This window comes from Panulirus ornatus, chromosome 52 (assembly GCF_036320965.1).
Source record: "Panulirus ornatus isolate Po-2019 chromosome 52, ASM3632096v1, whole genome shotgun sequence".
NCBI lineage: Eukaryota > Metazoa > Arthropoda > Malacostraca > Decapoda > Palinuridae > Panulirus > Panulirus ornatus.
In genome coordinates this window covers 310,725-325,521 of record NC_092275.1, presented here as the reverse complement: position 1 = coordinate 325,521, position 14,797 = coordinate 310,725, and the positions used below count along the sequence as shown (strand labels likewise).

The 14,797-nt window shown below is 40.3% G+C and overlaps 2 protein-coding genes across 2 annotated transcripts in view; one reads left to right on the top strand and one right to left on the bottom strand.

Annotated features, from left to right (window-relative positions):
- The window catches only part of LOC139764953 (probable glutamate receptor), a 47,021-nt gene that overhangs the window by 5,146 nt on the left and 27,078 nt on the right, over positions 1-14,797 (top strand). The window lies entirely within an intron of this gene.
- Positions 10,529-11,917, bottom strand: LOC139764963 (uncharacterized). The gene has a single exon (XM_071692020.1). The coding sequence runs from the start codon at positions 11,870-11,872 to the stop codon at positions 10,829-10,831; it is 1,044 nt and encodes a 347-aa protein (XP_071548121.1). The 5' UTR covers positions 11,873-11,917; the 3' UTR covers positions 10,529-10,828.

The following is a 14,797-nucleotide window of genomic DNA, read 5'->3' as shown; positions in this document are numbered from 1 at the left end:
TACATTACTTACTCAATCAAACTACCTCACACCACGTATTGTCGTCAAACATCTCATTTCCAGCACATCCACCCTCCTGCGCACAACTCTATCCATAGCCCACGCCTCGCAACCATACAACATTGTTGGAACCACTATTCCTTCAAACATACCAATTTTTGCTTTCCGAGATAATGTTCTCGACTTCCAAACATTCTTCAAGGCTCCCAGAATTTTCGCACCCTCCCCCACCCTATGATTCACTTCCGCTTCCATGGTTCCATCCGCTGCCAAATCCACTCCCAGATATCTAAAACACTTCACTTCCTCCAGCTTTTCTCCATTCAAACTTACCTCCCAATTGACTTGACCCTCAACCCTACTGTACCTAATAACCTTGTTCTTATTCACATTTACTCTTAACTTTCTTCTTTCACACACTTTACCAGACTCAGTCACCAGCTTCTGCAGTGTCTTATATGAATCAGCCAACAGCGCTGTATCATCAGCGAACAACAACTGACTCACTTCCCAAGCTCTCTCATCCACAACAGACTGCATACTTGCCCCTCTTTCCAAAACTCTTGCATTCACCTCCCTAACAACCCCATCCATAAACAAATTAAACAACCATGGAGACATCACACACCCCTGCCGCAAACCTACATTCACTGAGAACCAATCACTTTCCTCTCTTCCTACACGTACACATCCCTTACATACTCGATAAAAACTTTTCACTGCTTCTACCAACTTGCCTCCCACACCATATATTCTTAATACCTTCCACAGAGCATCTCTATCAACTCTATCATATGCCTTCTCCAGATCCATGAATGCTACATACAAATCCATTTTTTTTCTAAGTATTTCTCGCATACATTCTTCAAAGCAAACACCTGATCCACACATCCTCTACCACTTCTGAAACCACACTGCTCTTCCCCAATCTGATGCTCTGTACATGCCTTCACCCTCTCAATCAATACCCTCCCATATAATTTACCAGGAATACTCAACAAACTTATACCTCTGTAATTTGAGCACTAACTCTTATCCCCTTTGCCTTTGTAGAATGGCACTATACAAGCATTCCGCCAATCCTCAGACACCTCACCATGAATCATACATACATTAAATAACCTTACCAACCAGTCAACAATACAGTCATCCCCTTTTTTAATAAATTCCACTGCAATGCCATCCAAACCTGTTGCTTTGCCGGCTTTCATCTTCCGTAAAGCTTTTACTACCTCTTCTCTGTTTACCAAATCATTTTCCCTAACCCTCTCAATTTGCACACCACCTCGACCAAGACACCCCACATCTGCCACTCTATCATCAAACACATTCAGCAAACCTTCAAAATACTCACTCCATCTCCTTCTCACATCACCACTTCTTGTTATCATCTCCCCATTAACCCCCTTCACTGAAGTTCCCATTTGCTCCCTTGTCTTACGCACTTTATTTACCTCCTTCCAAAACATCTTTTTAGTCTCCCTGAAATTTAATGATACTCTCACCCCAACTCTCATTTGCCCTCTTTTTCACCTCTTGCACCTATCTCTTGATCTCCTGCCTCTTTCTTTTATACCTCTCCCATTCATTTGAATTTTTTCCCTGCAAAAATCGTTCAAATGCCTCTCTCTTCTCTTTCACTAACAATCTTACTTCTTCATTCCACCACTCACTACCTTTTCTAATGAACCCACCTCCCACACTTCTCATGCCACACGCATCTTTTGCGCAAGCCATCACTGCTTCCCTAAATACATCCCATTCCTCCCCCATTCTCCTTACCTCCTTTGTTCTCACCTTTTTCCATTCTGTACTCAGTCTCTCCCGGTACTTCCTCACACAAGTCTCCTTCCCAAGCTCACTTACTCTCACCACTCTCTTCACCCCAGCATTCTCTCTTCTTTTCTGAAAACCCCCACAAATCTTCACCTTTGCTTCCACAAGATAATGATCAGACATCCCTCCAGTTGCACCTCTCAGCACATTAACATCCAAAAGTCTATCTTTTGTGCGTCTATCAATTAACACGTAATCCAATAACGCTCTCTGGCCATCTCTCCTTCTTACATACGTATACTTATTTATGTCTCGCTTTTTAAACCAGGTATTCCCAATCACCAGTCCTTTTTCAATACAGAAATCTACAAGCTCTTCACCATTTCCATTTACAACACTGAACACTCCATGTATACAAATTATTCCCCCAACTGCCACATTATTCACCTTTGCATTGAAATCACCCATCTCTATAACCCGGTCTTGTGCATCAAAACCACTAACACACTCATTCAGCTGCTCCCAAAACACTTGCCTCTCATGATCTTTCTTCTCATATGCACCAATAATCACCCGTGTCTCTCCATCCGCTTTCAGTTTTACCCATATCAATCTAGAATTTACTTTCTTACACTCTATCACATACTCCACAACTCCTGATTCAGGAGTAGTGCTACTCCTTCCCTTGCTCTTGTCCTCTCACTAACCCATGACTTTACTCCCAAGACATTCCCAAATCACTCTTCACCTTTACCCTTTAGCTTCGTTTCACTCAGAGCCAAAACATCCAGGTTCCTTTCCTCAAACATACTACCTATCTCTCTTTTTTATCTCATCTTGGTTACATCCACACACATTTAGACACCCCATTCTGAGCCTTGGAGGAGGATGAGTACTCCCCGCTTGACTCCTTATGTTTCCCCTTTTAGAAAGTTAAAATACAAGGAGGGGAGGGTTTCTGGCACCCCCGCTCCCGTCCCCTTTTGTCGCCTTCTACTACACGTGAGGAAGTATTCTTAATCTCCTATCCCCAGGGATAATATATATATATATATATATATATATATATATATATATATATATATATATATATATATATATATATATAAATTTGCTTTGTCGCTGCGTCGCTGTCTCCCGCGTTAGCGAGGTAGCGCAAGGAAACAGACGAAAGAATGGCCCAACCCACCCACATACACATGTATATGCATACACGTCCACACACAGCACATATACATACCTATACATCTCATTGTATACACATATATACACACACAGACATATACATATATACCCATGTACATAATTCATACTGTCTGCCTTTATTCATTCCCATCGCCACCCCGACACACATGGAATAACAACACCCTCCCCCCTCATGTATGCGAGGTAGCGCTAGGAAACAACAAAGGCCACATTCGTTCACACTCAGTCTCCAGCTGTCATGCAATAATGCACCGAAACCACAGCTCCCTTTCCAAATCCAGGCCCCACAAAACTTTCCATGGTTTACCCCAGACGCTTCATATGCCCTGATTGAATCCATTGACAGCACGTCGACCCCGGTATGCTACATCGTTCCAATTCACTCTATTCCTCGCACGCCTTTCACCCTCCTGCATGTTCAGGCCCCGATCACTCAAAATCTTTTTCACTCCATCTTTCCACCTCCAATTTGGTCTCCCACTTCTCCTCGTTCCCTCCACCTCTGACATATATATCCTCTTGGTCAATCTTTCCTCACTCATTCTCTCCATGTGACCAAACCATTTCAAAACACCCTCTTCTGCTCTCTCAACCACACTCTTTTTATTACCACACATCTCTCTTACCCTACTATTACTTACTCGATCAAACCACCTCACACCACATATTGTCCTCAAACATCTCATTTCCAGCACATCCACCCTCCTGCGCACAACTCTATCCATAGCTCACGCCTCGCAACCATACAACATTGTTGGAACCACTATTCCTTCAAACATACCAATTTTTGCTTTCCGAGATAATGTTCTCGACTTCCATACATTCTTCATGGCTCCCAGAATTTCGCCCCCTTCCTCACCCTATGATTCACTTCCTCTTCCATGGTTCCATCCGCTGCCAAATCCACTCCCAGATATCGAAAACACGTCACTTCCTCCAGTTTTTCTCCATTCAAACTTACCTCCCAATTGACTTGACCTCAACCCTACTGTACCTAATAACCTTGCTCTTATTCACATTTACTCTTCAACTTTCTTCTTTCACACACTTTACCAAACTCAGTCACTAGCTTCTGCAGTTTCTCACATGAATCAGCCACCAGCGCTGTATCATCAGCGAACAACAACTGACTCACTTCCCAAGCTCTCTCATCCAGAACAGACTGCATACTTGCCCCTCTTTCCAAAACTCTTGCATTCACCTCCCTAACAACCCCATCCATAAACAAATTAAACAACCATGGAGACATCACACACCCCTGCCGCAAACCTATATTCACTGAGAACCAATCACTTTCCTCTCTTCCTATACGTACACATGCCTTACATCCTCGATAAAAACTTTTCACTGCTTGCAAAAATTTGCCTCCCACACCATATATTCTTAATACCTTTCACAGAGCATCTCTAGCAACTCTGTCATATGCCTTCTCCAGATTCATAAATGCTACATACAAATCCTTTTTCTTTTCTAAGTATTTCTCACATATATTCTTCAAAGCAAAGACTTGATCCACACATACTTTACCACTCCTGAAACCCCACTGCTCTTCCCCAATCTGATGCTCTGTACATGAATTCATCCTCTCAATCAATACCCTCCCATATAATTTACTAGGAATACTCAACAAACTTATGCCTCTGTAATTTGAGCACTCACTCTTATCCCCTTTGCCTTTTTGCAATGGCACTATGCAAGCATTCTGCCAATCCTCAGGCACCTAACCATGAATCATACATACATTAAATAACCTTACCAACCAGTCAACAATACAGTCACCCCCTTTTTTAGTAAATTCCACTGCAATACCATCCACACCCGCTGCCTTGCCGGCTTTCATCTTCCGCAAAGCTTTTACTACCTCTTCTCTGTTTACCAAATCATTATCCCTAACCCTCTCACTTTGCACACTACCTCGACCAAAACACCTTATATCTGCATCTCTATCATCAAAGACGTTCAAGAAACCTTCAAAATACTCACTCCATCTCCTTCTCACATCACCACTACTTGTTATCACCTCCCCATTAGCCCCCTTCACTGAAGTTCCCATTTGCTCCCTTGCCTTACGCACTTTATTTACCTCCTTCCATAACATCTTTTTATTCTCACTAAAATTTAATGATACACTGTCACCCCAACTCTCATTTGCCCTCTTTTTCACCTCTTGCACCTTTCTCTTGACCTTCTGCCTCTTTCTTTTATACATCTCCCAGTCATTTGCATTATTTCCCTGCAAAGATCGTCCAAGTGCCTCTTTCTTCTCCTTCACTAACAATCTTACTTCTTCATCCCACCACTCACTACCCTTTCTAATCTGCTCACCTCCCACGCTTCTCATGCCACAAGCATCTTTTGCGCAAGCCATCACTGCTTCCCTAAATACATCCCATTCCTCCCCCACTCCCCTTACGTCGTTTGTTCTCACCTTTTTCCATTCTGTATTCAGTCTCTTCTGGTACTTCCTCACACAAGTCTCCTTCCGAAGCTCACTTACTCTCACCACTCTCTTCACCCCAACATTCTCTCTTCTTTTCTGAAAACCTCTACAGATCTTTACCTTCGCCTCCACAAGATAATGATCAGACATCCCTCCAGTTGCACCTCTCAGCACATTAACATCCAAAAGTCTCGCTTTCGTGCGCCTATCAATTAACACTTAATCCAATAACGCTCTCTGGCCATCTCTCCTACTTACATACGTATACTTATGTATATCTCTCTTTTTAAACCAGGTATTCCCAATCACCAGTCTTTTTTAGCACATAAATCTACAAGCTCTTCACCATTTCCATTTACAACACTGAACACCCCATGTATACCAATTATTCCCTCAACTGCCGCATTACTCACCTTGCATTCAAATTACCCATCACTATAACCCGGTTTCGTGCATGAAAACCACTAACACACTCATTCAGCTGCTCCCAAAACACTTGCCTCTCATGATCTTTCTTCTCATGCCCAGGTGCATATGCACCAATAATCACCCATCTCTCTCCATCAACTTTCAGTTTTACCCATATCAATCTAGAATTTACTTTCTTACACTCTATCACATACTCCCACAACTCCTGTTTCAGGAGTACTGCTACTCCTTCCCTTGCTCTTGTCCTCTCACTAACCCCTGACTTTACTCCCAAGACATTCCCAAACTACTCTTCCCCTTTACCCTTGAGCTTCGTTTCACTTAGAGCCAGAACATCCAGGTTCCTTTCCTCAAGCATACTACCTATCTCTCCTTTTATCTCATCTTGGTTACATGCACACACATTTAGACACGCCAATCTGAGCCTTCGGGGAGGATGAGCACTCCTCGCGTGACTCCTTCTTCTGTTTCCCCTTTTAGAAAGGTAAAACACAAGGAGGTGAGGTTTTGTAGCCCCCCGCTCCCGTCCTCTTTAGTCGCCTTCTACGACACGTGAGGAATGCTTAGGAAGTATTCTTTCTCTCCTATCCCCAGGGATATATATATATATATATGTATATATATATATATATATATATATATATATATATATATATATATATATATATATATATATATATATATATTTTTTTTTTTTTTTTTTTTTTTTTTTCAAACTATTCGCCATTTCCCGCATTAGCGAGGTAGCGTTAAGAACAGAGGACTGGGCCTTGGAGGGAATATCCTCACCTGGCCCCCTTCTCTGTTCCTTGTTTTGGAAAATCAAAAAAAAAAAAAAAAACGGGAGGGGAAGATTTCCAGCCCCCCGCTCCCTCCCCTTTCAGTCGCCTTCTACGAGACGCAAGGAATACGTGGGAAGTATTCTTTCTCCCCTATCCCCAGGGATAAATATATATATATATATATATATATATATATATATATATATATATATATATATATATATATATATATATATATATATATATATATATATATATATCCCTGGGGATAGGGGAGAAAGAATGCTTCCCACGTATTCTCTGCGTGTCGTAGAAGGCGACTAAAAGGGGAGGGAGCGGGGGCTGGAAATCCTACCCTCTTATTTTTTTTTCTAATTTTCGAAAGGGGCCAGGTGAGAATATTCCCTCAAAGGCCCAGTCCTCTGTTCTTAACGCTACCTCGCTAACGCGGGAAATGACGAATAGTATGAAAGAAAAAGATATATATATATATATATATATATATATATATATATATATATATATATATATAGTGTGCATCATTACATGACAGGTAGAGACTGAGTGTGAACGAATATGGCCTTTGTTGTCTTTTCCTAGCACTACCTCGCACTCATGAGGGGGAAGGGGTTGTTGCTTCATGTGTGGCGGGGTAGCGATGGGAATGAATAAAGGCAGTCAGTATGAATTATATACATGTGTAGATATGTATATGTCTGTGTGTGTATATATATATATAAGTTGAGATGTATAGGTATATATATTTGCGCGTGTAGACGTGTATGTATATACGTGTGTATGTGGGTGTGTTGGGCCATTCTTTCGTCTGTATGGTCGCTAACGCAGGAGACAGCGACAAAGCAAATTGAATAAATGAAAATAAAATATATATATATATATATATATATATATATATATATATATATATATATATATATATATATATATATATATATATATATATATATATATATATATATATATATATATATATATATATATATATATATATATATATATATATATATTTTTTTTTCTTTTTTGCTTTGTCGCTGTCCCCCGCGTTTGCGAGGTAGCGCAAGGAAACAGACGAAAGAAATGGCCCAACCCACCCCCATACATATGTATATACATACATCCACACACTCAAATATACATACCTACACAGCTTTCCATGGTTTACCCCAGACGCTTCACATGCCCTGATTCAATCCACTGACAGCACGTCAACCCCGGTATACCACATCGATCCAATTCACTCTATTCCTTGCCCTCCTTTCACCCTCCTGCATGTTCAGGCCCCGATCACTCAAAATCGTTTTCACTCCATCTTTCCACCTCCAATTTGGTCTCCCACTTCTCCTCGTTCCCTCCACCTCCGACACATATATCCTCTTGGTCAATCTTTCCTCACTCATTCTCTCCATGTGCCCAAACCATTTCAAAACACCCTCTTCTGCTCTCTCAACCACGCTCTTTTTATTTCCACACATCTCTCTTACCCTTACGTTACTTACTCGATCAAACCACCTCACACCACACATTGTCCTCAAACATCTCATTTCCACCACATCCATCCTCCTGCGCACAACTCTATCCATAGCCCACGCCTCGCAACCATACAACATTGTTGGAACTACTATTCCTTCAAACATACCCATTTTTGCTTTCCGAGATAATGTTCTCGGCTTCCACACATTCTTCAAGGCTCCAAGGATTTTCGCCCCCTCCCCCACCCTATGATCCACTTCCGCTTCCATGGTTCCATCCGCTGCCAGATCCACTCCAAGATATCTAAAACACTTTACTTCCTCCAGTTTTTCTCCATTCAAACTTACCTCCCAATTGACTTGACCCTCAACACTACTGTACCTAATTATCTTGCTCTTATTCATATTCACTCTTAACTTTCTTCTTTCACACACTTTACCAAACTCAGTCACCAGCTTCTGCAGTTTCTCACATGAATCAGCCACCAGCGCTGTATCATCAGCGAACAACAACTGACTCACTTCCCAAGCTCTCTCATCCACAACAGACTTCATACTTGCCCCTCTTTCCAAAACTCTTGCATTCACCTCCCTAACAACCCGCTCCATAAAGAAATTAAACAACCATGGAGACATCACACACCCCTGCCGCAAACCTACATTTACTGAGAACCAATCACTCTCCTCTCTTCCTACACGTACACATGCCTTACATCCTCGATAAAAACTTTTCACTGCTTCTACCAACTTGCCTCCCACACCATATATTCTTAATACCTTCCACAGAGCATCTCTATCAACTCTATCATATGCCTTCTCCAGATCCATAAATGCTACATACAAATCCATTTGCTTTTCTAAGTATTTCTCACATACATTCTTCAAAGCAAACACCTGATCCACACATCCTCTACCACTTCTGAAACCACACTGCTCTTCCCCAATCTGATGCTCTGTACATGCCTTCACCCTCTCAATCAATATCCTCCCATATAATTTACCAGGAATACTCAACAAACTTATACCTCTGTAATTTGAGCACTCACTCTTATCCCCTTTGCCTTTGTACAATGGCACTATGCACGCATTCCGCCAATTCTCAGGCACCTCACCATGAGTCATACATACATTAAATAACCTTACCAACCAGTCAACAATACAGTCACCCCCTTTTTTAATAAATTCCACTGCAATACCATCCAAACCTGCTGCCTTGCCGGCTTTCATCTTCCGCAAAGCTTTTATTACCTCTTCTCTGTTTACCAAATCATTTTCCCTAACCCTCTCGCTTTGCACACCACCTCGACCAAAACACCCTATATCTGCCACTCTATCATCAAACACATTCAACAAACCTTCAAAATACTCACTCCATCTCCTTCTCACATCACCACAACTTGTTATCACCTCCCCATTTGCGCCCTTCACTGAAGTTCCCATTTGCTCCCTTGTCTTACGCACTTTATTTACCTCCTTTCAGAACATCTTTTTATTCTCCCTAAAATTTAATGATACTTTCTCACCCCAACTCTCATTTGCCCTCTTTTTCACCTCTTGCACCTTTCTCTTGACCTCCTGTCTCTTTCTTTTATACATCTCCCACTCAATTGCATTTTTTTCCTGCAAAAATCGTCCAAATGCCTCTATATATATATATATATATATATATATATATATATATATATATATATATATATATATATATATATATATATATATATATATATATATATATATATATATATATATATATATATATATATATATATATATATGTATATATATATATATATGTATATATATATATATATATATATATATATATATATATATATATATATATATATATATATATATATATATATATGTATATATATATTTTCTTTCTCTCAAACTACTCGCCATTTCCCGCGTTAGCGAGGTAGCGTTAAGAACAGAGAACTGGGCCTTTGAGGCAATATCCTCACCTGGCCCCCTTCTCTGTTCCTTCTTTTGGAAAATTAAAAAAGAAAAAAAAAAAAGAAATAATGAGAGGGGAGGATTTCCAGCCCCCGCTCCCTCCCCTTTTAGTCGCCTTCTACGACACGCAGGGAATACGTGGGAAGTATTTTTTCTCCCCTATCCCCAGGGATATATATATATATATATATATATATATATATATATATATATATATATATATATATATATATATATATATATATATATATATATATATATATATATATATATATATATATATATATATATATATATATATATATATATATATAAATATATATATATATATATATATATATATATATATATATATATATATATATATATATATATATATATATATATATATATATATATATATATATATATATATATATATATATATATATATATATATATATATATATATTGTCTACTTTTTTCATTACCACTAAAACCAAGCATGGTTATATTCTCTGTAAAGTTCAAGTAATGAATAATGAACTCAGTGCTATGACAGTTCTCGGTAGACTTTCAGGCTTTTAGGTGATTTCTTTTTTTGTTGGCTGCTTAGGAAGCTTGACAAGAAACATATGATTAGAATTTGGTGCCTGAGACCTGTTGAAGAGTGCATGGTGAATTGTGGAGATATCTGGTGCCACCTGGTCATCTTTCTTCAATCCTCTGAGGCTTGGTAAGCCTCTGCTCATACTACTGCTTCCATCTCAGATATAGTACCCAGTGCGCCCTCTGGCTGCTTTTAAAACTGTTTTAGTTTGTGTTCTTGGAGGTGCTGGAGGCAATGGAGCAGCTGGCAATGACTGGGTCTTCTTGTTCACCACAGTCACACTCATAGGCTGCCCGTCCAACTGCCGGTTGTTGAACACTTCAACCGCCCGGTAGGCATCCTCCATGCTCATGAAGACAGCCTCAGCAATACCTTCCCTCAACATCCTGGCAGTACGAATTGGTCCAATAGTTCCAAGTAATTCTTCCATGTCTTCTACACTAACACAGCGGTGCAAATTAGTCACAAGTACCTTTCCTTCCTCAGGTGCAGGACGCACGGGATGGTCCAAACGAGCCATGAGTCCAGAAGAAAGAGGGGCCACCTTCTTTGGACGGGTCGGGGGATCTAATTCAGCATCATAAATAGGCCTTTTCTTTGCTGGGACTCTGACTGCTAATCTATCAGGAATTTCTGTTGGCAGCCTTGCAGCAAGCATTCTTGATGGTAATCTTGCTGGTAATCTGGTTGGTGAGTCCCAGTCATCACTATAGTGTGGACTTGGTTCCCTGTAATTATTTGCAGTTGTGATTCTGAGACGAGTTGGACGTATCTCCTCTGGTTCTGGTGATCGCCTGGTACGATATATATGATGCTCTGGAGACCATCCTCGAGTCATGGCATCTGATCGCATTCCACTTAATCCAGGACTATAAGACATTGTTGTAGATAGTCCCATAGACCTAATGGGTGGACTGCGAGCAAAGAATTTCATTGGCGGTGATCTCATTTCACGCTGTCTGTAACTTTTCAATGCCCGAGTATACAGGAGATCTGCTTTCTCATTCTTGATTGTGACAACATGTGGATTATTTGGAAGTGGGTGATATCGGCTGCCATCAATAGTCTTTGAGACAGACTGTGGTCTACCAATGGCGGGTGAACTTCTTGAAATGGTACTAGGTTTCCCTCGAACACTAACACCTTTCCCGATACTTCTATTTCCACCAGACACAGTTCTTATCAATGAAGATCCCTGCATCTGTGTCTTACCTTGTAAATTTGATGAACTGTCCTCATTTCGAATACTTTTATATATATATATACATATATACTTATATATATATATATACATATATATATATATATATATTTATATATATATATATATATATATATATATATATATATATATATATATATATATATATATATATATATATATATATATATATATATATATATATATATGTATATATATATATATTGAAAAAGGTAAGAAGAAAGGACGTAAGGGGATTGGGAGAGGAATGGGATGTATTTAGGGAAGCAGTGATGGCTTGCGCAAAAGATGCTTGTGGCATGATAAGCATGGGTGGGTAGATTAGAAAGGGTAGTGAGTGGTGGGATGAAGAAGTAAGATTATTATTGAAAGAGAGGAGGGAGGCATTTGGACGATCTTTGCAGGGAAATAATGCAAATGACTGGGAGATGTATAAAAGAAAGAGGCAGGAGGTCAAGAGAAAGGTGCAAGAGGTGAAAAAGAGGGCCAATGTGAGTTGGGGTGAGAGAGTATCATTAAATTTTAGGGAGAATAAAAAGATGTTTTGGAAGGAGGTGAATAAAGTGCGGAATACAAGGGAACAAGTGGGAACTTCAGTGAAGGGGGCTAATGGGGAGGTGATAACAAGTAGTGTTGATGTGAAAAGGAGATGAAGTGAGTATTTTAAAGGTTTGTTGAATGTGCTTGATGATAGAGTGGCAGATATAGGGTGTTTTGGTCCTGGTGGTGTGCAAAGTGAGAGGGTTAGGGAAAATGATTTGGTAAACAGAGAAGAGGTAGTAAAAGCTTTGCGGAAGATGAAAGCCGGCAAGGCAGCGGTTGTGGATGGTATTTCAGTGGAATTTATTAAAAAAAGGTGTGACTGTATTGTTGACTGCTTGGCAAGGTTATTTAATGTATGTATGACTCATGTTGAGGTGGCTGAGGATTGGCGGAATGCTTGCATAGTGCCATTATACAAAGGCAAAGGGAATAAAAGTGAGTGCTCATATTACAGAGGTATGAGTTTGTTGAGCCTTCCTTGGAAATCATATGGGAGGGTAATGAGAGGGTGAAGGCATGTACAGAGCATCAGACCTGGGAAGAGGAGTGCGGTTTCAGAAGTGGTAGAGGATGTGTGGATCAGATGTTTGCTTTGAAGAATGTATGTGAGAAATACTTAGAAAAGCAAATAGATTTGTATGTAGCATTTATGGATCTGGAGAAGGCATATGATAGAGTTGATAAGATGCTCTGTGGAAGGTATTAAGAATATGTGGTGTGGGAGGCAAGTTGTTAGAAGCAGTAAAAATTTTTTATCGAGGATGTAAGGCATGTGTATGTGTAGGAAGAGAGGAAAGTGATGTGTTCTCAGTGAATGTAGGTTTACGGCAGGGGTGTGTGATGTGTCCATGGTTGTTTAATTTGTTTATGGATGGGGTTGTTAGGGAGATGAATGGAAGAGTCTTGGAAAGAGGGGCAAGTATGCAGTCTGTTGTGGATGAGAGAGCTTGGGAAGTGAGTCAGTTGTAGTTCGCTGATGATACAGCGATGGTGGCTGATTCGTATGAAAAACTGCAGAAGCTGATGACTGAGTTTGGTAAAGTGTGTGAAAGAAGAAAGCTGAGAGTAAATGCGAATAAGAGCAAGGTCAGTAGGTACAGTAGGGCTGAGGGACAAGTCAATTGGGAGGTAAGTTTGAATGGAGAAAAACTGGAGGAAGTGAAGTGTTTTAGATGTCTGGGAGTGGATTTGGCAGCTGATGGAACCATGGAAGCGGGAGTGAATCATAGGGTGAGGGAGGTGGCGAAAGTTGTGGGAGCCTTGAAGAATGTGTGGAAGTCGAGAACATTATCTTTGAAAGCAAAAATGGGTATGTTTGAAGGATTAGTGGTTCCAACAATGTTTTTAATGTTGCGAGGCGTGTGCTATGGATAGAGTTGTGTGGAGGAGGGTGGATGTGCTGGAAATGAGTTGTTTGAGGACAATATGTGGCGTGAGGTGGTTTGATCGAGTAAGTAATAATAGGGCAAGAGAGATATGTGTTAATGGAAAGAGTGTGGTTGAGAGAGCAGAAGAGGGTGTTTTGAAATGGTTTGGTCACAAGGAGAGAATGAGTGAGGAAAGATTGACCAAGAGGATATATGTATCAGAGGTCGAGGGAACGAGGAGAAGTGGGAGACCAAATTGGAGGTGGAAAGATGGAGTGAAAAAGATCTTGAGTGATCGGGTCCTGAACATGCAGGAGGGTCAAAGGCGTGCAAGGAATAGAGTGAATTGGAACGATGTGGTATACGGGGGTCGACGTGCTGTCAATGGATTGAACCAGGGCATGTGAAGCGTCTGGGGTAAACCATGGAAAGTTCTGTGTGGCCTGGATGTGGAAAGGGAGCTGTGCTTTCGGTGCTTTATTACATCACAACTAGAGACTGAGTTTGAACGAATGTGGCCTTGTTGTCTTTTCCTAGCGCTACCTCACGCACATGAGGGGAAGGGGGGCTGATATTCCATGTGTGGCGGGGTGGCGATGTGAATGAATAAAGGCAGACAGTATGAATTATGTACATGTGTATATATGCATATGACTGTGTGTGTATATATATGTATACGTATACGTTGAGATGTATAGGTATGTATATTTGTGTGTGTGGACGTGCATGTATATACATGCGTATATGGGTGGTTTTGGCCATTCTTTCATCTGTTTCCTTGTGCTACCTCGCTAACGCGGGAGACAGCGACAAAACAAAACATAATATGTATATATATATATATATATATATATATATATATATATATATATATATATATATATATTTTTTTTTTTTCTTTTTTTTTTATACCTCGTCGCTGTCTCCCGCGTTTGCGAGGTAGCGCAAGGAAACAGACGAAAGAAATGGCCCAACCCCCCCCATACACATGTAC

What these genes read in the sequence shown, in the direction of transcription:
- LOC139764963 (XM_071692020.1), bottom strand. Translation starts at nt 11,872, where the DNA reads ATGCAGGGATCTTCATTGATAAGAACTGTGTCTGGTGGAAATAGAAGT.